The sequence below is a fragment of the Sylvia atricapilla genome, chromosome 16 (assembly GCF_009819655.1).
Source record: "Sylvia atricapilla isolate bSylAtr1 chromosome 16, bSylAtr1.pri, whole genome shotgun sequence".
Lineage (NCBI taxonomy): Eukaryota > Metazoa > Chordata > Aves > Passeriformes > Sylviidae > Sylvia > Sylvia atricapilla.
The window spans coordinates 8,837,144-8,862,306 of record NC_089155.1 but is presented as its reverse complement, the minus strand read 5'-3'; the positions used below and the strand labels follow the sequence as shown (position 1 = coordinate 8,862,306).

Sequence of the window (25,163 nt, the reverse complement as noted above, 5' to 3'; positions counted from 1 at the left end):
TTCCTGATAAAATCTGTTTAAAGAAGCATTCAAATGCAGTGGATTCCTTAACAAAACAGGATGTTAATTTTTTTTCCCTTTTCCTAGTTGAGTCACATCACAAACCAGGCAGGTGACACTTTGGTGTCTGTTCAACGCACATATGTTGATTACATGTAGAGATACCTATCAGCACGTGGCATGTAATGTGCAATCCATGTGCAGTATGTGTGGATAATGTGCCAAAGAGACATCAAGCAAGATAAATTTCATAAATACAGTGTCTATATTGGAGAAACAGGAATATAGTTTTAGTGTGTGGAGTGTTGTTGCTGTATAAGAACAGTGGCATCCACCTATATGAATTACTGATAAAAGAATAGAACATTTCTAAGAATAATTTATTGAATCTCCTAAAGCGTTTGATACACCATGCAGCAACTGCAACTATGGTTAAAATCTGCTCTTGATTTAAAATAATAAAATCTCTGTCATTTATCAGCTGTATCTTGTTTTGCCTCAATGTTCCTGAAAGTCTCAGGTACTCTACACTGTGCGTGAATTTTTTGAGAAAAAGTGAAGAAACTTCAAATTTTAGGAGTTTGGGGGAAAGGAAGAGCAACCAACAAAAAAAAAGGTCTCCATCCTGCCTGCTGACAGGAGCATGGGGTAACTCCAGCTCCAGGGAAGATGCTGGACCAGCGTGAATAACCAGGCAGGACAGAAAAAACCTGTCACCAGCCTTGATGACTTGAACAGGTCCTCAGCAAGGCTGAACATGGTGCCTGTGGAGATGCTAAAAAACCCAGACCTCCACATCCACACCTGTGATCAATCCTCTTCATGAACATCACTGCATATGCAGAACATTGGGTCATGGCCACTGTGTGGTCAAGTTTAAGGGACTACTGTGAAATGCTGCTTCTGCTTTGATGGGAGGTGCCCATGGCATGTTAAAATAAGGAGGTATTTTCCCATTGTGGCTTGCAAGGTTTGTGCTGACCTTTTCTTGTGTGGAGTGGGAAGGAGAGAGCATCTCCCCACATCCACAGCCATCAGTGTCAAATGGAGCTGGAATTCCAGCAGAGGCTTTGCTGGCAGCGTGACATTCAGCCTTGTTTTGGGGTCAGAACCATCCAAACTGGAGGTTCTGGCATGGCTTCTACCTGAAATCATTAACCCTGCCCTAAAATTATAGGCAAAGCTGCAGGTAAAATCCAGCCTGAGCTTGGCACTGAGCTTTGGAAAGCTTTGTGGTGAGCTCATGTTTCTCAGAACCAGGCAAACAGATGCTGCTTGAACAATTCACCTGCAGCTGTATTTACCAGGAAATAGGAGAGGGCAAAATGCTTCCAGGCTCACTGGCAGCTTTGGAAACAGCACAGCTTGGACCAGCTGCTTTCCATTCCTGAGCTGGAGCCTGGCATGCACAGCCGCATCTGTGGGTTGCCAAAGGGGACTAGGGTCTTGAAAACAGCTCTTTCTTCAGGGAGCAAAAACATCTACACTGGTAGAGCCTGTGAGCTCCTCTCAGAGATGTTCACCTGGACAGGAAAATCTGAGCCAGACCCTCACCCCTGTTTCCCTTTAATCAGCTAAAGCCACGGTGACAAACCCTCACAGGGCACAGAGAGACAACACAGACCCCATCCCTGTATGGAAAAGCTTCAGCAGAACAAACTGGGATGTGTTGAGGTCATGGTGGCTCAACGAGGAAGCAAATAAATTGCCAATAGAAAGCAAAACTGTCATGCAATCAAAACACAAAGGCTCTCTGGTGCATCTGGTGATGCCAGGCCAGGTCTCAGAGCTGAGTTCTGGCATCACAGCTTCCCTGGTAAATGGTCTGGTCAAGGAAGAGGAGGATATGGGGCCAAGGTCAAACTAGGTCATGGCAGGAGTGCCAAGAGACATGAGAAACTGCAGACACCAGCCAGATGGGCAAACCCTGAAGGCCTCATGAGAGCCTGACATTGCAGTGGGGAGAAAACTGGCAAAATATTTATGGAGATGAAAATGTAGCTCAGTGCCACTCCGTAAGGAGAGTGAGAGATGTTCCCATGAGGAATGGTTATGGCACAGCTGCAGAGTGCCCGAGACCACCAAGGCTGTAGAGGAGGGTGGGTGGAATCCCCAAAGTGTGATTTCCAAGGTTTGGAAGTCACATTCCCCCTTGTGCCTTGGGCTGTGCTGCAGGCACAAAAGCACACGGCACCCCAGGGCTGGATGAAGGTGAGAGAATTAAACCAGACATCTGGCAGGTCCCACACATGTGCGTTCAAATGGCATCTTTGAAATGAAGACCAGGCCTCCATCCTTGGCACTGCCTGCTCCTCCAAACCCACAGAAAGGGCTATCTGGGATGCTCTTTTTCAGAGGCATCCTGATGGAAAGGAGGTTGTGACACACAGCCAACACAATTCGTATTTTTTCCCTCCCCATTCACATGTTTGAAGGAACCACAGGTACAAACATGGATTTTACCCCGTAGTCACAAGCAGCAGAAATGGCGTCTGTGCATGCTGTACCAGAGGGATGGGGTGATGACCAGCTGCAGCATGAAAGACACTTGGTATATCAGTGTTACCTACAGAAGCACCGCAGCACCCTGAGAGGTGGCTCACAGGACGACAGCCTCTCCCCAGAGTGATGCTTTTGGCAACGTTACCTTGTCAGGTACTACAGCAATCTGGGAGTGCAGATACAGCTGGAGCGTATTGCTGTCTACTCATCTCAGGCTGCATGCAGTAGCAGGCAAAATTGAGAGTACAGTCAGTGAGATAGTCCAGAAAGCACATTCATAAGTTAAAAAGGACCCCGCTCCTACCTAAATTCAAAGCGTGATTAATAGTGTATCAAAAGGTGTGTGATCCCTCTCCCTCTAGACACTAAGGTAAGGCAAGCAGTATTGTGTCACTGGGGCATCAAACACTAAGATATACTAAAGAAGATTCCTATGCAGTATTATAATCCTTATTATTAAAAACCCACCCTATTGTTATTGTTAAAAAAACCAGTGAACTCACACCCCTGCTCTGAGCAGGTTTTGCTCCATGAGGCAGAAAAGTCGGGGTGTTTGTGTGCTAAAAGCAAAGGTTTGCTTTTACACCTCTGGGCAGCAGTGACCCCATGGGGCTCAGAGGGGCTGCTGCCCTCAGCCCTCCCCACAGCCTTCTCCTCAATGCTACCTGCAGCTGAAGGAGCTTTTGTATCTGATTTCCTTGTTTCTGGCTCAGGAAAAAGGAAGCTGATGAGAACAGAAGAGGCTGAACTGTGATGGAGAGAGGATGGAGAGAATGGAGATGTGCAGCTGTGGGCTGGGGAGAAAGGATTGGAGGCTCAGGGCTCGCTCACCCTGAGCATTCACATGATGGAGAAACAGAAATCCTTCTACTGCTCTTGGGCTTTTTAACATTCCCAATAAAATACTCACTGCTAAAGGTCTTCGTATGGGACAACTTTGGGTTAATTCCTTAGGAATTTCAGTTTCTCTTTTAACACTTACATGTTAGTCTTAGCAATGATGTTGCTGTGACCACGGTGGTCGGAGGCTATCAGGAAAATGAGGTTTCCAGTAGCTCCCTCTTGGGAAAAGTATGAGTGAAGGTGTTTTTCTATTCTCGTGGGCAATTATCTGCAAGGGGACCATTTGTATCTGAGATGATGCTCTGACTTCTCAGGTAGATAATACAAACTTTTTCTAAAAATATGCATAATTTAAAATTTTAAAAATCAATAAAAATGTAAAAATATACCTATTTATCCATAAACAGCAATGACCCTGCAAAATTTATTTGGACCTATTAAGCAGCATTTGAAACAAAATTCATTTTTAGAAAATCTGATCTATCGCATAGTCTGTCCAAAGAAATAGAATGGCTTTCTGAGCTGGATGAGAGGTTTGGTTTTGGTAAGCTCCTTGACATTTTTTGCTTTAAAAATTGTTATTAAGAAAGTGGGTCAACAAGGAAATTCACATACAAAATCTGCGCTTGAGTAACATTAAAGTCCCTTCCCAAATATTGGGAAATTTGACTTATGGCTGTTCCTCTGTCTTGGGGTCACATTATGAAAGGCCACCTTGCAACATCTTCAGCCACATCTCCTCTTCAGAGAACTCCTCAGACCACCTGAACTCACACTTGGACCTGAAGGACCCAAAACTTTATTGTGGCTTCATGTTCCAGCCCCAGGCATTGCTCCATCCCATGGGTGGGACAATTGCAGGATTTCTTTCCAGACCTAGACCCAGATTATGGGGGAAAAAAAGAAAAAGAAAAAAAAAAAGAAAAAAAAAAAAAAGCCCAGAAGTTTCTTGGAGACCAGAGCTCAGCCTCAAGGTCATGACTTCATGTTCAGCACAGACAAACCTGGAACCAGACTCTGGGCATGAGTGTGGGCATGGGCAGCCCTGGAGCAGTTCAACATGGTCTGCTGGAAATTTGACTTTCACATATCCAGCTCTCTTTGGATTCCTCTGCCCACACTTGGCATTGCCTAGAACTTGTTTCTGTCCTCCAAAAAATATGGAATAAGATTTGTGAGTAAGAGGGGAGCAAAGAGTAGCCCGAGAGAGGCTCAGCAGAGGCACAAAGTTTTCCTGTCCACCCTTTTAAAGGTCTTTGTCATCAAGACTGCCTTTTCAACAACACAAAACTGATTAATTTTCTTGTAGTCTGGTGGTTAAGACTTCTTATGGGAGAAGGTGTGGTACAGCCATGAGGGAGCTGAGTGATTACAAGAGAAGACTTTTCAGAGAGTACTGGACTATGATTCAGGAGAAGAATGAAATTATTTATGTCAATAAGCAACAAACAGGACCTATCACTATTTATGCAGGCTTAAATAATTTCATGGAAGTGATGAACATTATTTGTAACTAATTCTAGTGTAAGCTAACCCCAAAATCCATGGGGTTTTGCCTGGATGAATGAGAAGTGATGATTTATGGCACGGTTGTGCATGGAGGTGTGTCAGAATGTCTTTGATATGACACCACAGAAAATTATATCTCATACCTTCAAAACAAATTCTATGTGAATTCTATGTGAAATGTGGATAAAAACCAGTTTTCTGCAATCACTGATTACGGGACAAACCCAACAACTTTTCAAGATACAAGTCAAAAGATCTTTATATATTTCAGCGCAGGAAGCTGAAGAGGAAAAATTTGATTTTTCCTGCAGCAACCCCTGAAGATGAGCTTTAAGGCCCCTTTCCATCCAAACCATTCTATGGTTCTGTGAATGGATGCTTCTGTGATTCTGTTACTAAAGACCAGGCATGTACCTGTGCTGCAACACGACTGCATGACATCATCCTTATCCTCATCCTCATCTGGCATTCCTGCCTCTGTATCATACCCTCTGTGCCAAATCTCCAGCAGGCCTTGAAAAGTAATTGCAAACAAATAAGAGAATAAATCTTTCTTATCTCTGACTTGGACAAAATTTGCAGCAAGCAGCTGGCTGGAGCAATGTTGATTTTTGCCCCACCAAATGCAATTTCCATTCTTGTGGTCGGTAGAAAGCCCAGGCCACCACCTTTGATTTAGGACCTGCTGACACTCTTTGTTCTAGCAGAAAGGATCTCATTTTGGAACACACCAGAGGCAAATCTGCACGATTTACAGCCATTTGGCATTTAAACTTGTCTCTGTATGGAAGTCAAGGGCATTGCTGTGTTAACTCTGCACAAAGAAATCTGGAGCCTGAAGGAGTTTTGGAGCACAGAGAGGGAAAAGCTGCAGAAGTTAACAAAAACATGGCTCAAGAGGGGAAAGAAAGGAACTAGCATGGCTGGAAGCCCAGTTTCTGCCTAAGAAAAATGCTTTCCCCTCCTCAATGGTGAAAAATGGCAGGAAAATTGTGAAGATAGTTCCCCCTTCCTCATCCTTCCTCATTCCTGTGTGCTGGCCCTGGGCACTAGCAAAAATAATGGTTTTATTCCCTGTCTACAAGTTGTCAGACTGCACCCACATCTTCCCTAAGGCCAAAATTATCCTGCGCCTCCCCTGGTTGCTGTGTCTGGTCAAGCAAACAGGAGGAGAGAAAAAGGCTGTGAGTCTCCCTTCACCCCAAGCAAATCAATGTTCAACCTCTCAAAGGCCACACAGAAATGAAGTTGTCCCCTAAAAATCCTTAACAGGCTCTTGATATGACACAGGAGAAATGTGGAAAGACAGGGTTTGAAATCACAGCAGAAAACACACATGGGATTTGGGCTGTGGACGCACAGCAAGGTTCAGAGGCACAATGCCACTGTGGTGTCCCAGCCCTGAAAACAGATCCCAAACCAAACTTCTCCGGATCCACCCCCTTGTAAATAAAACCCCTACCAACCTATCCACGTAAAGGATCACTTTGTGGCTTTGTTTTGGTCCCAAAAGAAACTCTGAGCATCACTTTTTCCCTCGCTTTCCCCCAGCTGAAGGAGCTGCTGAGGGTGCTGGCAATGACACAATGACCTTTCCAAGAGGAAGAGCTTCCACAACAACAAATGGGGCAGACTGGAATTGGCACAACTCGAGGGCAAGCATGGGCAAGAGGCTTCTGAAAGACCATAAAGAAACAAAGCAGTGCCTCTTAGCTCAGCTTGAGGGATCCAAACAAACCAAAGGATGTCCCCAGAACGTGGGGGTGAGATTCTTGGCAGGGCAGAAGAAGAAAGGAAAGATTTTCACGGGCATAGTATGTGCAAAAGTGTTCAGGCACAATGCAAACTGTAAGAAAAGTGCCCACGCTGACCAACAGGGCTTCCAGAAGATGGAGCTCAGCACTTAACTCGCAGCAAGGCAGGGACCACAGCATCCTGCACCTCCACCCTCTCCCTTTGCCTGGTGGCTGTGCCTCTCCAACAGTGCTGCTGGCCATGAGAATGGCTTTGGGATCATGGCAGCCTTCCAGAGGGGTTGCCTTTGGTTTCTCTTTGCTTTCAAAGCACCCCCAGGTCCCTGGTCAGCAGAAGGGGATATAATTAAATATAATACATGGTTTAAAATATAAAATTCCATCCCCACAGTGTCTTGTCCTCCTTGTCTGTCTCATTTCTCCTCCCTCTAGATTTACCCTCTTCTTGCATTCAAGCTCATATTTCTGAGTTTTTCCTAAGATGGGATCATTTCCAAACTGCTCTGGTTCAGAGCAGTGCCCCAGCAAGTCCCACTTAAGGCCACATTTTCTGTTCATGCAAATATCCCAGCCAACATCCCTCTCCTCCAGGGATTTTCCATGTATTATATTGGAATTATGTCACCTTCCTGACATCTAATGAGGGGTAACAACCCCTCATTATTACACGTGCCCTGAAACCTAAGCCAGAAACAGACACATATGCTGTCTGTGACTCCAAAACACCTAAAGGTGTGATCAGCTCCTGCCACGACACAGCAATTCCCACCTAGCACTTGTCAGCCACCAGTTAATGGGATCTACAAAAGCCCTGGCTGGGTGAATTATTCCTGCCCTGCGCTTCTGAAGATTCCCAAGAAATGCATATTGCCTACTCTGCGCCATGGAAGTTTCACCTAATGATCTTAGAAAGAGAGTATGAAAGAAATCTGGACTTCACGGCTCCAGTTCGCTCATCACCGTGACCTCTTCCAAAAATGCAGGCTCGGACCTGCTCATTCCACACAACCCCCCCAGAGTAAGCTGCAAGAAAGTATCTGCCAGCTAAGGGTGTCCTAGAAAGAGGAAAACCTTAGCTGTCAATCTCCTTGAGAAGTTCCACACGTGGACAGCCGGAGCGGGCAGCTGCCAGCGCTCGGACGCGGCCGGGCGGCTGCAGGGAGGCTTCACTGCCGGGGGGTTGACCAGCCCATGTCACTGAAGGGTCCCTCGCCCGTGGCCGACCTCGGGGGGGGCCCGCAGGGCGTGCAGAGGTCAGAGTCGGTGTCTGACTCCCCTTCTGCAATGTAGGGTCTGATTTTGGCCACGGCTGCATAGCAACCGTTGTTTAGGATGTCCAAGTTCTCTTTGGACTGGGAGATGCTAAAGCCGCTGAAAGAGCGCTCCAGTTCCTCGTGGTCCACCGAGGGGATGGAGATGGACGTGTCGCTGTCTCTCATGGCACTCTCGTGGTGTTTGGTTGTAATGTCTTCGTTCCTCAGGTACTCGGCGCTGGCCCGGTGCCCGCCGCTGTAGGCAGACAGGGAGCGCTCGTGGGAGGGCGGCGGCGGGATCCGGACCAAGGAGCCGGGGTCTCCGATGGGAGAGGAGCCGTGGCTCTGCCGCTGGCACGACGTGGAGGGCGGGCACGCGTTGCTCGGGGCTGGCGGGGCGGAGAAGTTCTTCTGACCCATGGAGCTGGTGGACCTGATGATCTTGATGATGCAGCCGTTCTTGTCGATGTGCTCCCTGCTGTCTTCGGGGCTGTGGTAGGGAGGGGCCGGGTCTGGTTCTTTGGACCCAAAGTAAGCCTCTGTCTCCGTTGGGGGGATGCCCATCCTCTGCATGTAGATGTTCACCAGGAAGTCCAGCTTCTTCTCCATGGACTGAACCTGCAAAAATACCACAATTCCAGCAATACATGCAGGTTGAAGCACATTAACATCATGAGTATGAGCAACTTCCATCAAGACACAAGTGTGGGGCCAGGCTTTGTAGATCACCTCCGCCTACACTGATCCACAGCATCTCAAACTTTTAGTGAACATTTAATTGTTCTGTTCTGAAGGGTTTAATTGTCCACCTGTTCACAGTGTTTTCCTTGTTACAGGATTTTTCTTATGCTCCTCTAATCTTTATGACAGGCACCAAGTTCTAGAAAAGCTGGAGCACACTTGCTTCTTCTAGCTCCTTCCTTGCACTTGTCTGGGCTCAGAAGGCCATGGGCATTTCTGAGCCTTATGCTCTAGGAAAATTTTAAATCTTCAGCAAGGCCAGGAGCTCCAGCAGCCAGGCTCAGGGACTCATTTGAAACATGTCCAGCATGGTGGCAAAGAAACCAATGCACTGTTTTCAATAATAATGCAGGCTTTTGACAAACTCACTAAACTAGACTCAAAGTGTCTGGTTTGAAAGTAGCACTTAGGCTTCCAAGGCATTTAGTGTCCTTTCAGAACATCCACCTTGCTTCTTTTTCAAAGTATTCTGGGCTCTCACTTTTTTTTTTTTTTTTTTTTTTTTTTTTTTTTTTTTTTTTTTTTTTTTTTTTTTTAACTAAAAGGTAACATCCCAGTGAGGGAAAAAGCCAAGGAAAAACCAACACAATGCATGCAACACCCTCTGACAAGAACCCCTTCCTGACCCAAGATACCTGTTTTTCAACTTTCCCAAGCCTGCCCATCATGCTGGGGTCTTCAGGCAGCTCTCCTTCTGCGGGCCCTTTGGTGCGATCCTTGTCGGTCATGGAGGATCCTCTCCCAACGATCTGGTCAACTCTACCAGGATCAGAAAATCCCCCCGCCCCCGGAAAAGGACCTGGAGTCAGTTGGAGGCAGCAGGTGAGGAGAGCACCACTTGTTGTGCCTCCACTGGACAAAGCAACAGCCTCTCTCCCAACTAACACTCCAAATTACTCACAGACACTCAGTGGCACTGAAGTGTTAATTCAGATGCAAAATTCAGAGCAGTATTAGCAGAGTTTGAAATTATCCATTTCTGTTTATACAGATAAAACCTGGCACATTATGCACAGTAAATTTACTCACTGCAAAGAATTTCTTTAACTGGCTTGCTTCCAAATCGATTAACTTCTTATTTGCACTGAGAAATTATTGTTTTGGGGGAAGATCAAGTTTTCTGCCTAGCAAATACCAGTGGGATCTTTTTCAGTCCTTGCAGCAGTTCCCTCTCCTCAATGCAAATGTCCATGTGTAAATCTCATGTCCATGAAAATGAGCTGCTTGTTCTAAGACCCAGACAAACAGGTGCAGTAATAAATGTTTTAGTGGAATTACATCAATGCTGAATTTGACCAGAACTCATCAAACATTTCCAAACTGTTTTCATCCCAGTGCAGTTCACACTTGTACTGTTAGATGTTTTTTATTAACAGGGCTCCCAGCTGGGAGCAGCAGAGGAGGCTTCTGCCAAATCAGCCAGGAAAGGTTACCTGGCACATAATTTGGTACTGACTTCTTTACACACGTCACATTTGCACTTCCTTATTCCCAGTATGGAAACAACTGGGTTGATTAACAGCTCCATATGCAGAGGAAGGAGGAGGGCAGAGCCTGGAAGCTGAAACTCAATTTTATTAGAGGCATCAAATATAAATTCCTGGAGAGTAAACCCAGGAGCTTGTTGATCTCTCCAAAGTCTGAGGAGCAACTCATTTTTGGAATAACTTCTTAATAGCAGCCAGGTTTATTAGAATAATTCTGTGCTGGGCAAAGTTTACTCTTGCATAATGCACCAAACATAAGGGTGGCAGGGGGAAAGAAGGGTTAATTAATCTGACTGAAACCAAGTTGAGGTATCTTGAGCGAAAACTCAAAATGCTTCTTACGCAGTTCTGCCGTGTGGGCCATGGGTCCATGCACCAGGAGGAGGAAAAGGAAGGAGCTGAACACAGACAGACAGGGGAAAATGAACAAACAAAAACCAAGGAAAGGAATGAGATGCGAGGCTATTTCCAACACAAGAGCCATCTGTTTTCTTCACATTGGACAGGGACTTCATACGGATGTTGGCTGTTGACACTGAAAGACAGGTACCAGTGGGAATGGACCAGGGTGGCTCCCTTAGCTTATATTAGAGCAACAGCACTTTACAGCACCAGATCTGGCTCAAAGAGATGAAGTGGATGAGCACATCACACCAAAGACAGAAAATATAAGCCAACAATCGTTTCAGAGTTTAGCTTTGATCCCAGAAGCTACTTCATTTGGGCAGGGATGTGACAGAATTCTGTTCTGCTTAAAAAGCCATGTTTGATCCTTTGCTTAGCAATATAAGCACAGGAGTACAAGGAGCACTAAGTGCTGGAATTACAAGTGTGAGGAATATGCATGCCTTATTTCTCTCTTGTAATGGGAGAAGGAAATCATTGACATTTACAGGAACTCCCCACGAGGGATGCAATTACTGACAGGACATACAGCACAAGAAATCCTAGGACAATGTCGTTACCATGTAAGCAAAGAGCTGTTAAATTGGATACCTCGGGCTACCTTGGTGGGGAATCACAAGTCAAGGCGTGGTACAGCCACTGTATGAACTCCTCTCCTGTATGCACAAGCAAGTAGACTGGTAAAACAATGAACACGAGTTTAAAGAGGCCCAAAGTCTAAAAGTTATTGAATATTGTAGAAGGCCAAGAACAATCAGGGTGCTCAGTCCTCCTGTCCCATCCAGCACCACACTGACACTGAAATGTGTCCACTAATGGAAATGAGATGTCCCTCAGCAGCTGTGGAGTACAGCAGGGAGGCAGGACAGACTGTGACACAGAGAGGAGAACCCAACATTGCACTGCAATAACAGAGAGACTCTTGTGTACCCTAATTCTAACCTTGCAGAAATCAAGGCAGGACTTCTGCTGTCTGTCATATCTGAAGAGAAGAGCTGTCCTGAGTGAACCTCACATGGCCCATCTCAGGGGCCAGTTGACACTTCACAGATGGAGTGATCACCAAGAAGAGCACTAAGGTGTTGTTCACCTTCAAGGATACAACTTGCCTTTAGAGCTGCTGGGATTTAGGAGCAAGGCTGCAGCCCTTCACAGAGCTCCCCTTTAAAGCATTCAGAAGCCCTTTTCCATTGTCTAACTGACACCAGAGCCCACAGCTCCTGCTTGATTCATTCCCTTTGTGTCTATACCTGAATACAGTCCTGACTCCTGGGGTGGTTGTCTTCCACAGCTCTGAGGAACCAGAGTCAGTCAGATGTCTCCTTGGAGGCAGGGCAGCACCAAGGATGGTGCAGGGGGGCAGCTCTGGGCTCTGGCTTCAGTGCAGAGTGAGGAGAAGAAGGTGGACCAAGTCCTTCTCTATGGGAGAAACCAGTTCCAAGGTCTCCCACCCCTCTGCCTCCCATGGCACAAGCTGGACCACAGGAGAGTGCTCCTACCCTCAGCACAGCACAGAGATTTAATTTGTGCCTTATCTGACACAAGAAAAAAGAGGAAATTCCTTGTAAGCCCCCAACCCACCTGCACTTAGCTGAGGACTGCCAAGAGCAGGAAGTCCTTTTAGCCATTACAAAACTTTGAGATTTTGTCCAAACTGGGCAACAAAGCTCAAAAGATGAAGAAGAAAGAACATATTCCACTTAAGCAAGCAGAAGGGGATAATTTATGTTTTTACTGCATGACAAAGGACCAAGAATCTTCTGAGGTGCCCATCCCACTTCTACACTACAGCCCATGGGGAGCCTTGTGTGTTCTCAACACCTATTTTGGTGTGTCAAATACACATGTGCAGAGGGAAGAATTCAGCTGTAGCTGTGGAAGAGCCAGCCCCATGTTTTCCTTTCCTGGCAGAAGAGGATTCAGAGATTTTTAAGGATGCACGACAAACTGTGCCATCTGCTGTCCTTGGTCGGCTCTGCTGGGCCTCAGTTTGGGAGGGAGAGAGAAGAGGGGATTGCTCTTTAAAGTGGACTTTACTGTCTTTCCTTCTTTCTAATGACACAAAAAAAATGTAAATTCTTGCATCAGCCACAGTGCAGGTTTTCTCATGCTTCATTATGCTTCATGCTAACAGTGCATGCAAAGAGGTGTAATATGTCACCCTCGGGCCAGAAGCAGACATCAAAAGGTCAAATGGCTCAAATGAGATAAAAATGAAGTGTTTGGGAATAGATAGTCAAATATTTTCTTTTTTTTTTTTTTCCTTAATATCTCATAAATTTTTGTAAACAATCCAGGCATTGAAGCCAAACCCCCTTCATCCATGTCACAGGACTGGCTACTTACCCCTTTATTTGGCAATAAAACTTGCTCTGGACAAATTTTGATCAACAACTGTTGTCTAAAAACTACAGCTGAAATCGCATCTACTTCTAATCAGGCTAAATCAGCTGATCAAGGGAATTTTAACCAAATTTTCTGTGTGTAGAGCATGGAGCAAACACCATCAGCCAAACCACAGCTGTGGGCATCTACCAGGTTCCCCCTGACTTTGCTGGGACCTGCCTGCAGAAGGATTTTGGCTGAACTGAGCAATCCATAGGGTCAAGACAGCTCATGGGACATGCCTCCCTTGATGTTTCTCTGGGCAGAATTTGGCTAAAACAGGGAGTGCAGAGTGAAAAGGAGAGGCTGGAGCCATCCATGGGGACCTCACAGGACACATCCCCACGGCACAGAACCATGTGGTTTTGGGGTGACAAAGACCATGGCAGCAGCAGAGGCTGACCCAGGGTTTTGGGATCTGGCCTTGGGGCTCTCAGAGCTCTGCTTCCCATCCATCAGCCCCTTGAGCTCCTTACAAATGCCACTGGTACTACGGGAGGATAAAACTGCCAAAAATTACGTGCAGCATAAGCCTTTTCACAGGTGGGAACAGAGATTTTAGCAGCCTTCTGTACCCTGCTGCTTTCTGCAGCCACAGCTTGAGGAAATGAAAAAAATCATTGGAAAAAGGAGAAATTACAAAAAAAGTCTAAACATTCCAGGAGCCTTGTGGGCATGTGCAAAGATTTTTTAATCAGTATTAGAAACTGTATAAACAGTGAGGGGCAAGTCATTAGCATGAAGCTGATACAGCAACAGTCTTGGGCTGAATAAAATAAATATTCCAGTTTGAGGCCTCCTCCCCTCAGATCCATCAATCACCTCTGCTGTGCGTGAGGCACAAGTTTCCACATGAAAATCTTGCTTTTAGTGAAGGCTTTTTGGACATGTCATCTTAAAGGTTAAATACAACAAAATCCCTTTGAATATGTATTTTTAAATATAAATGCTTCTGCAGATAACAAGGTTATTTCATTTTCAAAGACTTCTTTTGGCAGGGAGGAGGAATATGAAACAATACTTTTCTGAAAGCGTGTTTTCTCAAGCCTAAAGCTTTGGGCTTCTAGAAAATTCTAATTTTTTAAATATTTGAGCTAGCTGAGTGGGAAAAGGTAAGCTTTCAATATTCCTTTTACTTACATTTCTCTAGTGAAGATTACTCAGAGCGGCTTAAATAAAAATCAAGAGATTTGTCACATATTAGCTCTTAGGGAGGCAAATATATTTAGGGAAAAAATATTTGAGGTTAAGCTTACTGCATTTAAAAATCACCTACTATTTCTGAAAGGAAAATTACTTTCTGGCAAATATTTATACCTGCCTTGGGCTCTAGTGATCTCAGTGCAAGGAGAAAATAAAGTTCAGCTCTTGGCCTTGCTGCCCAGACCTCAGAACACCCTAAAATGGGAATTTTTGTGAGAATATATTCCTCATGGCATCAGCTTCAGATACAGTTTTACTTAGGGAGAGAACTTAATGAGAACTATCTCGCTGTGTGACTGAGGGCTGGGTTTGACTCCTGCTCCTTCTGCTTGGAAAATCAGGATTATTTATTATTTTTTGGAATATGAGTCCCATGGTTGCAGTATTTTAACACAATCTTTTCCTCCATGGTCAGTAGAGTGGCACCAGGAAGAAACAGAGACCACTGCATTCATCAGCTACAAAACACTTCATTCTTACTTTGCTCACTGAAATAATTTCATTTCATTGTCCAAAGAGCTGCAGAGGCTCCTTTGCTTGTGTGTGGCCAGTGTCATCCTTTAGGAAGTGGATTGTTCACTTTATATTGGCTTTGTGGGTAAATATTCTACCTTTTATGTTTGAAGACAGCCTGGTAAAATATGAGATCTTTTAAAAAGGTACAATTTAGCTTTCTAACACCTCGAAGAAGACTGAAAACAGGAAATAGGCCCGCTGAAGGAACTGATGGTTATTGATGACTGAATGAACATCCCCTTTTTTGTTCTCCTCTGGCTTGAAGGCAAATCAGAGCACACCCAGAGCAGCAAACCCTTGTGAGTCACGATTTAGCAGGCTGCACTGCTAAGTGAGAAACGCCGTCATATAACTGGCATGAAAGGGGTTTGACATTAAGCAAATGAAAAAATAAAAAAAAAAACTCCAGAGAAAGCGGCATTTTGGTGAATCCTAACCTAGGCGAGTATTGGGGAGACTCTTTGGAAGAATACATGGGTCCTTTGGTTGGATACTTCTTATGCCGGGGAGTTGAAGGGGGTGGGGGACCCACAATCATATCTATCCTGGCAAAGTAAATAAGAGAAAAGACACCAGCAAAATGCATAATGAAGCAACACGTAGAGAAAAGTCGGTCAGAGAAAAGTCGCAGGAGGAAACAACTGACAAACAGAATGACAGGGAGAGAAAGAGAGAGATTTTGAAAATATATTCCGCTGGAAACAGAAGGCTCGCTCCTACCACCTGGTTGTTGGTGAAAAAACAGCGTCTTACCCACCTCGGGGTAAGATTTGGAGATTTAGGCACCACTGCAACATCATTAGGAGCTCCCCCCACCCCAGATATAACAGGCACCATGCTTTACCCTCTGGAATATATTTGCATATGTGTGGCAATATCCCATTGAGGTGGCTGGATATGAAACAACATATATTCATCCTCCTTTCAGTTCCAGTGCTAGAGAACACATCCTCAGCTAGTTCAGGGAAGCATGAGCTGCTGGGAGTCGGCGAGGAACGCTGCAGGGCTGGATAACTCAATGAATGGGAGACATCCATGGTTGGCAAGGTGTCAGGATGGAACACGAGACAATGTGAACACAACACTGAAAAGAGCACATTGCAGACACAGTGACAGAGGCTTTACTGATTAAAGAGGAAAGTGCATGTAAACACCCCAGAAATGTGCTTGGATACAGCTTTAATCCACCAAAGCCCTGGCTAGGGGAGGTCAGAGCCTGCCCTGCTGAGCTGAGCTGGCAGGCAGAACACGGGGCTCTGATTGATGAAGGAAAGGGGCATTAAAATATCTATTCTTCAAGGTGCCCCATGAATTCCTCCCTGGGATCTTTTGTATGGGTGCAGGGTCCAACACTGGCCATGGCCTTGTCCACAGCTGTACTGGGCAGGTGCCCAGCCATGGGACCTGCTGGTGCCCAAAGCGTGGCCCCAAAGGGATCTGCTCCCATCACCATCACCAATGTCCTGCTCAGTGGGGATAGTGAAACCAGTGAAGCTGTCTCATAGTCTTAGATCCCAAATCCAGGCGCTTCATGCTTTTGAAGCAGCTCCTGGTCCTCCTGGCTTCCCTGTGAGAGGATGGGTGGTGGCCTTGTCCAGCCCCAGAACCTCATCCTCACAGTCCCAAGAGCTGCAGCTAAGAGGAGGAGCCAGCTTGGTCTTTGAAAGCTGCACTTCCTTACCCCAGCCTCCCCAAAAAAGCAGACAACCAAACTGCTTTGTCTTTGCAGCACATGCCCCTGAAGGACTGGCAGACCTGGGTGGGTGGTGAGGCAATCTGCCACAGCGCTCAGGGGGCGGGAGACTCAGGCATCCCACCTGAAGCCAGTGGAGATGACAACCCAAATGCCCACTACCCACTGAGGAGGTGGCCTCAAGGCCTCTTGTTTCAAGTTACTAAAGTTAGGAAATCTCAATCCACTCCCCCTCCTCTTCCCTCCTCTATATTCAGCTACACATCTTGGATCTATGATCACTGAATCTGTACAGAACAGGAGGGTGAGGCTCACACAGAGGAAATTCTCCAGGGTATTTTGGTCTCCATTGCAAGGGAGAATGTTCCTTCTGGGAAAAGCACAGTGTGCAGCAGGGCTGAGAAAGTTACCTCTACATCTTGAACATCAAAAATAGCAGAGTTAAAATGGTCTCTGAGAGATTCATGGCAGAACAGAGATTCCTCTTTTTCCCAAGACAATTTTCCTACTTTATTCCTGAGGTTCATGTCAACGGTTTGCATACACAAACACTTCTTTTTTCTTCACATTTGCTGACTCTACCAGGGCCTTAGATGGGTCTGAAATTAGAGGAAAACTTTCTCAATGGCTTCTAGGGGAAACTGGGCTGCCACAGCCATCAAGGGAAGTAATTTCATTCTCCAAGTGTAAAAGCAAATGGTGTATTTTTTTGACTGCAGATTGCCCATGGCCAAGCCCTGCCAAAGTTCTGGGTGTCCTTCAAGCTCTGCAAAACTGGAGCTACTTCTGCTGAGCCAACACAACCAGGGCTGTTGGAGACTTGGGGTCTACTTTTCCATCAAGGCTGAGGGAGGAGTAGTCAGACTAAAAGATTAAACTCCGATCCTCTCTTCAAGGAATCAAACTTATGTTTTGGGGTTGTTTCTTTTTTTTTTCCAGGAGAGACATGAAAAACATGGAGCCTTCTCTGTTCCATTTGTCCTTTTTCCACATTCCTTCTATTAAAATGAACACATCTCGCTCTGAAATCTGAGCAGAGAAGCTGAAATGCAGCTCAGCTAAACCCCACCTACGTCGGTGGGCTTGGATGAGAAATTCCCATCTGCATGGATCTTCTGCAGACTGTGCCATCCGAGGAGGGATTCCTCCTGAAGTGGCTCAGCATCTCAACAGTGGGAGGGAGCTGCTGCCACCTCCTCACTTCTCTGTGTCCATGGCAGCAGGGCCACAGCCAGGACACAAAATTTTGTCTTATTTCACTCCCAGAAAGGTACCAAATGACCCACATGAGCCTTAACACTGGGGCACCAAACCTTTGCACCCTGCCAGGAGGACCATGGAGATACCCACCCACCTTTCCTGTGGGACATACCAGAATGCCAACAGCTCCCAAAACAAAGCAGGAGGATGAGCCATGATTTTTGTATGTCCTGAGATGGGCAGTAAGGGAGTTTTAGACTAGTCCCTGTCCTGCTTATCCCTGTGAGTTCCAGCCATAACCACTGATGTCTTCCTTGGGGATTTGTCTTGAAAAGGAAGAGTAAGCTGTAGCTGAAAAGGGAAAACTCTCCTGGCAATACCTCCACAGTGAACAAAAAGCAGTGGGAAATGAAGCAAAGAGAGGGGTCTCTTGCCTGGCCTGAAGGTTTTTAATCCTGGAGAGCATGTCCAGGTGCCCAGCTGAGTACTGCTCGATGACGTCCATCACGTCGTAGGGCCGAAGGCTCTCCTTAAACTTGCGCTTGGAGACCAGAAACCTCATGATGCTGCAGGAGACAGAGAGCAAAATCATCACACAGTCCCTGGGTGCAGCCTGACCTGCTTAATGGCGGATAAAAAACACTGCAGGGAGCTGCTCTGGAAGGAAAATGGAATAAATCCCAACCCTGTGGGTTTGGGAGAGGATGCAGCAATAGGAGAGAGGAAGGGGATTGCGGGGGCTGGTGGCTGAAGCCCTGTCTGCGCCAGGGGGGCCCTGATGCCCCTTGGACTGTCATCTGTGCATGTGCTCTCTGCACCACTTTTAGAAATGTCAGCGTTAAATCTCAGAGCTGGTGAGAACCGTCATTTGGATGCATCCCTGCAGGAGATTTTCCTGTTTCTCCATTTATTCCTTCCCTAAGCAAAAAATTGCCCTTCCTGGCAGAATTGTCTGTAAAGCAGGGCAGGCCACCCAGGGGAAAAACAGCCTGCAGCACACACATGTCAGCATTTGCCAGCCTTTCTTGGGCTTTACACTTCTCATTTTTCTCTATAATTTATTTTTCTGGACTGCTTCCCCCCCTCCCTCTCTTACCACACTGCCCTGATGCTGACTTTCAGCCCTGGTGTCAAATCTTCTGTCACAAACTCGCAGTTGCAGCTTTTGTTCTCATCAGGAATGTCTTCTCCAGGGAGGCTTGCTTCTGGGTTTGGGACAGGGAAGGAGAAACACAACACGTTACTGTTTCCTGTGCCAGTGCTGAACAAGGAAAGATGAGGCAGATCACAGCAACCCCCAGGGAAGCAGCAGAGAAGCCTTTGCTGAGCATCCAGATGAGAGCATTTCCCAGGATGTGCTAAGGGACATCCAGCAGTGCCAACTGCAGCTCTCACCCACCCCTATATCAGTGAATCCCAGGATCATTTGGGTTGGAAAAGCCTTTTAAGATCATTGAGTCCGTCCACTCCCCCAGCATGGCTAAGTCCAGCCACCAAACCATGTCCCCAAGTGTCACATCTAGATGTGTTTTAAATGCCTCCAAGAAGGTGACTCTGCCCCTGCCCCGTGCAGTCTGTTACAGGGCTTGACCACCTTTTCAGTGAAGAATTTTTTCCTAATATTGAACCTAACCATCCCCTTGAGGTCATTTCCTCTTGTCCCAATGCCTGACTCTTCCGCTTTTCCCCATCCTTACATACAGAAATATAAACATTGTCATGGGTATCCGAAGGGGTTTTCTTGCCTCTTCTGATCATTTTTGCCAAGTTTAGGTTGGAAGGAACCTTTTGAAGGCCCTCTAGCCCAAACCCCTGCAATGGGCACGGACATCTCCAACTTGATCAGGTTGCTCAGGCTACTCCAAGCTAAAAGACTGGGAGGGGAAGGACTTCCAACACCTTGGTTGGCAGCTCTGCCCATCTCAGGCAGGGAGGAGAGAAGAGTTGGGGCCAGCTGGGAGTTTGTGGCCCAGCACCCCAAGCCCTCACCTTCCGAGTTCTGCCGCGACGCCGCTCCCTTGATGCGGAAGGCTTGCCGCGCTCGGCTGCGGTCTCCGAAGCTCCAGCTCTTGGGCACTTTGCTCGGGCTGTCCTCGATGCTCTGGTCAGCGCTGGGGGACCTCCTGATGCCCTGAGCCTGTGGAGAGCCTTTCCCTTTGGTGCCAGCACCGCGGGGACTGGAGAAGACACGATCTTTCAAACTGACCTTCTGACTGTTCAGAGAAACACGTTGAAACAAAGACAAAAAGGAGACAGCAGGAGGAGTCATTCTGGAAACCACGCAGTCCTTCCCCACCAGCCATTAGAAACCAAGAGCACTTCCAAGCAGCAGTGACATGTAGCTTTGCTGTTGGTTTTTCTTTTTTTTTTTTTTTTTAATTTTTTTCTGATATATTTTTTATTTTTTGTTTTAAAGAAAGCATTGTAGAAATGTTTCCGTCATCATGAGTGAAATGGGAATGGTTTGTAAGAGAGAGAAAATAATGAGGACTTAAACAGAAGCCCCTCATGGGATGCCAGGGCTGGTGGGACAGAATGACATTAACAATGAGGTTATGATTCCTTAAATCACTGATCGACTCCGATCACGAGTTAGGAAGCTTTTCTTTCACAACTGCCTTCCAAAACTCTATGGCTAATAAGAAAATACCAATTAAAAACAACCCCAAACCATTATCTTAAAACTTTTGTGCAAACACTTCACTTCTGGTGCTCAGATACGTCCTTTCCCTTTCTTCAGCTCCTGTATTTCCTCCCTCTTAAAACATGATCTGCCCCCTTTATATATTCCAAGGAGTTCCTCTTTATCCAGTTACATATTGAAACACATAAATACAAACACTTTGCAACTCCTTTGTATCCTACAAAAATCCCATCTAAAAGCTATCTGCCATCTCCCTGGAGGTCTGCTATGGGTGTCATAAACATGGAAAGTAAAATTTTAAAACTCCAGAATATGGCACTTTAATGTTTTTTTCCCTACTAGAATCCTTACAATTATGGCAGGAAAAGAAGGTCTCTCCAGAAATAGAGGTGATCTCACTGGGAAATAGGGACCACCCAGCTCTAATTAGTTTCCAAATTCTGAAATTCGTATTTAAAGCCTTTTACTGAAATGAAGATGTTGAATTTTCATGTGAAAATTTAAGAGCAAAGAGATTTTGTGTAGCTTTATGAAACCACAAACTTTATAGGGACAGCATCAGGGAAAGCAGACTACAAATAGTTTTGGATCATTTCATATCTTCTTAATAGCAATCAATGATTAAATTCCACTGATTAGAGGTTGGACAATCAGTGCAGGATACTTGCACAAATAGCCAATATTTTATATATAGGTATATCAAAACTGAGTGAAGACAGGGATTTAATTCCCAACACTCTGTACCACTGCAGCAGCCACTTATCATTCTGCTGCCAACTCTGCCGCAATTTGTGGGAAGAACATTTCAGAAATTTTAATTTCCACATCACCAACCAAAGACCTGCTTTTTTTTTTTTTTCCCCCCTTTGGTGCCTTTCAGCAACACCAACTTAAAAGTCAGAGCCACACGGCCCCTCTTTGCCTTCAAAACTGGCACGAGGTCCTTCAGTCAGAACTTGGCTGCTGGTTTTGAAGCAAAGCAAAGCGCTGCTCCCTTTTCCCAGCCGCCGGCTGTTCCCTGCTGACAGGAGCAGACACCAGCTCTGGCCAGTGAAAGATGTGACTCGAGGACACTCAGGGAGCAGATTTGTCGAGTAAGAAGGTGCTATTTTTACAAAGTCACTTTACATTGTGAGACAACAAACATTTACAGGGAGAGAAAGGTGCTTAGGCAGCGTTTCACGGAGTTGTGTGCAATCCCCTGGGCTGCAGGGAAGGGTTGGCTGTGGCCACAAGCTCAGCAGCAATTTCACATTGGAAGATTGGATCGGACAGAAAATAAGATTTGCTCATGACCAAATTTAAAAAGGCAAAATTATTCCAATTAGAGATGAATTTTAATTCAGGCAAGTGCTGCGGATTGAATTTCCAATGTGTTGACCATCTGCAGGGTCTGTCTGAAAGCCATGGGATCAGCAGAGCTGAAATCCAGGTCAGAGATACAAATCCACACAGGAATCTGGGAACAAGTATGTACCTAAACACCTTTCTGGATGCAAGCCTTCATTACTAATGCTACCAAACCCATTGTACATAATGGGCCAAAGGTTTTAAAAAAATTCTCATTCTGAGTTTCTTGGATTAGAAACCAGATTGAAATTTCGTAATTTGATTCTAAATAGGCCAACTGGATGATTTTTCTTTATTTTTGTTGATTTTACAGAATAATATTTCTTGAATCCTCTGTGTTTCAGTAGTACCATTACTGTGAATTACCTTTTTAAAAAGTAAGTTTTTAAAAGGGCTTTAGCAACACAGCAATTTTCAGGATTCAGAGTGATCTCTTTGTGTCTCATCCTCTCCTGAGTTTCTCCCATCACCAATCCCAGCATGGTGAGTATGGCAGGGCCTTTTCCTTGGAGCCCTTCTCCATTCCCACAACAAAAGTGCTACAAATATTTGCAGGAATCACAAAGAGCAAAAAAGAAAGGGTTGAACTTGGTGAGGGATTCAAGCAAAGAGTTTCAAGCCTGACAGCATGAGGAGCAATACACTAAAAAATCTCATAGAAATCTGATGAACCATTAAGATCTGGGTGGGTTTTCTCCCCAAGTAGTCACTAAGGAAAAAAACCCAACACTTGATGTAACTTCTTTGTTTCAACATAGACCACACAAGACATCATGAACAGGTAATTGGATTTTTCCTTCTTCCATGCAATTCCCTCATTGGAAACAACACCTGGAATCACATGCAAGTACAATCCCTGCAGAGGAGGATGCTGTCGGGGTCTGCAGGAGCTAGTAGGAAAAAAAATCTCAAAGAAATACAGACATACATAGGGATATATGCTGTCAGCTAATCCAAGATCATGTTCTCACTCAACCAGAAAGTCATGCAGAGGGACGCAGAGTGTCTGAGAGAGGTGGTGTTTGGATGTCACTCCAGGATGGTAAATGAGCCTCAGCTGAGTGGGGAGTGTTGGTGACATGAAGGTGGGGACAGCAGGGACAGATGGACACTCACAGTCATGACAGTGGCACGAGCACAGGGCAGGAGCTCTGCTCGTGCCAGGGGAAGGAAGGGAAAGGGAACTGTGGCTTTGCAACCAGAGGCACAGGTTAGGGGAAGCCACAACAGCCTCACAGGGTGTGATTTAATTCTAAGTCCTCATAACCACTCCAAGTGACATCTATGAAAACAGATTTGATAGCAAAAAGATTACCTTTCCAGGCTGACTGTGGGAAAAATTTATAAATATTCAGGTTTTGGCTTGAATTTAACAAAGGATAGAAACTGAGCTGATGTTTCTCTGTTGCCAGTCAAAAAAATGAGAGTCCATGCTGGAGAAATTGGATGATGTTCACTGCTTTAGTGGGCTTTGTATTTTGGTTAAGTCCAACTGCCCAGCACTCAGCAGAGAAATGTGCAAGTATTGACCTTCAAAATGAGCTGCCATCAGCCTCCTTAGGATGCCAGGGGTTTAAACTCCTGTTTGAAATGCTCTGGTTTGGGGTTCATTCCAGTTCTCTATAGTATTAAATCAGCACTTAAAAAAAAAAAAAAAGTGGACTCATTACATTAGCAGTAATTTTAGATCAATAAAAAGTATCAGTTGTAAGGTCTTGCCATTGATTTTAAACTATGCTTGAGCCATTACTTCATTTTCTTCTCAGCTAGCCAGAATGAGTCGGACTAGCACAGACTCAGATCCATCTCTGCATCCAAACTCAGCCAGAATCAGAGCTCATTCTTCTGAGAAGCTGTGGCCAGGAGAAAAACATTGTCTCCTGTTGGTAAATGAGGGGCTTTTTTTAAATCAAGAGTTTGTGCTGAGCTCGTGGCATATGAGAACAACTCATTAAAACCAGGCAGGGGTGCCAGGAGTGAATGATGGCCTTTGTGACTGTCACTGGGCTCCAATCTGCTTGCTGGTGTGAGTAAGAGGCAGAAACCAATTACTGGAGACATAAAGGAAAGGAAAATAAAACTGTGTATGCAAAATTTGCCGTGACTAAAACAGAAACCAAGAGAGGGCCCAGCTCAAGCCTGGTTTGCCTCTAGCTATTCCAGAAAAAAACACTGCTAAAAGGTGAATTCAGCCTAGAGAATGCAGTTTCTAGAAGCAGAGAAACCTGGATGTGAGGGAAATGAAACATCAGCCATCGTGTCATGGTGAGTAATCCCTCTCCTTTTCCTCATCCACAACCACTGTGCTAGACTTGGGTGGGAGCCACTGATGCTGTGATGGCAAAGGCTGGAGCTGCACCATCCCTGCAGCCACCACACAGGCATGGAAAAGCACAGGGCCCCGGATGAGTGAAGGGACACTGGAACCAGACTCGTGTCTGTAACCTTTGCTGTCCTGCAGCACTCTGTTACAATCACCCATCTCTTCCTAATTCCCAGCCCTGTTCTCCCAAACTGATGCTGGGTGCTGTCAGACACCACATCAGCCCCATCCTGCCCCTCTCCCGGCCCCTCTCCGTTTGCCAGCTTGGCTGTTCTGCATTTTGGGAGCAAAGCAAAGTGGCCAGGCTGCACCTCCGAGCTCGCTAATCATTCCTGCACCAGCCTTTAAGGAACCTGCTCCACCCAGAGCCACAGGCCAGTCAAGGGCTCTGCAAACACCTTTTCTTCACTGCTCTGGGTGCCAGGTCTTCCCACCGTGAGGTGCCCTCACCCCTGAGTGTGCCCAGAAAGTGTCTTACAAAGCAGAATATGATAGAGCTGATAATCCGTCCTGGTGTAGTTACATTACTGTCTAAAATGAATGTGTTATTGCATTTATTGACTAAAGATCATTGGTTTAGTACATTAAGAAACCACAGCTTCTAAGGAGTTTCCTATTAATTTACCTACATTGAGTTTTCCATGATTGCCTCACCGTGTGCTGTTATTTCGTTATGTGCATCCTAGATGAAGGCTTTTAGCACTCAGCCTGAGCTGCATCAAAGTGCTGGCATCTGCCCCAAGACTTTGTGCAGTGGGGATTGCTGGCAGACACCCAAGGGTCCAGAGAAACAAGACATCTGAATTATTTTTACATCCCTTCACAGTTAACCCACAGTTTTACTAAAGCACAGGGTGTATAACACTACATTCAGGATGGATGCAGCTCACAAAGATGCTCTTGTAGCTATTCCAAAGTTCAAGGCTCCTTTTTGACTGGAAGAACCACAGTCTGTCATCCACCTTTTCAGACTCTCCAACAGATTAAGAAGACATTGAGGTAACACTTTGTTTCATCCTCCCTTTCCCTTGCAGAACTCAAGACGGGGGAGATGAAATGAGGACCACAGTGGGAAGAAATTCAGTAGAAAACAAAAAAATTACACTGTCTTTAGCAAGTAAAATCCATGCCTAGGAAGACATGCAAGGAAGACATTGAGATCAGAGTGGCTGATATTCCAGAGAACAGAACTAGACACGAACAGATGAGAGGACAGATTACAAATAGCACTGCTCGTTTTCATCTCTGCCAAAAACAACCTCAGTGTTAAGCAACTGAGAGGAGGCTTTCTCTGGGGAGGAGTCCCAGCTCACACTACACCTCCACACATAAAACAACCTCACCTGGCAAATGGA

The 25,163-nt window shown here is 45.6% G+C and overlaps 1 protein-coding gene across 8 annotated transcripts in view; it reads right to left on the bottom strand.

The window, feature by feature from the left end:
- Positions 1-4,702: 4,702 nt before the first annotated feature.
- Positions 4,703-25,163, bottom strand: part of KCNQ2 (potassium voltage-gated channel subfamily Q member 2) — a 68,728-nt gene continuing 48,267 nt past the window's right edge. For 3 of the 8 annotated variants that reach the window (XM_066330840.1, XM_066330841.1, XM_066330842.1), the window contains 6 exons: positions 19,481-19,704; positions 18,588-18,696; positions 17,926-18,057; positions 15,036-15,143; positions 9,238-9,361; positions 4,703-8,479 (listed from right to left, as the gene is read on the bottom strand). In XM_066330840.1, coding sequence (XP_066186937.1) covers positions 7,775-8,479; positions 9,238-9,361; positions 15,036-15,143; positions 17,926-18,057; positions 18,588-18,696; positions 19,481-19,704 — 1,402 coding nt within the window. In that variant the 3' untranslated portion in view covers positions 4,703-7,774. The remainder of the gene's footprint in view (positions 8,480-9,237; positions 9,362-15,035; positions 15,144-17,925; positions 18,058-18,587; positions 18,697-19,480; positions 19,705-25,163) is intronic. The other 5 variants (XM_066330844.1, XM_066330845.1, XM_066330846.1 and 2 more) reach the window with 3 other exon arrangements.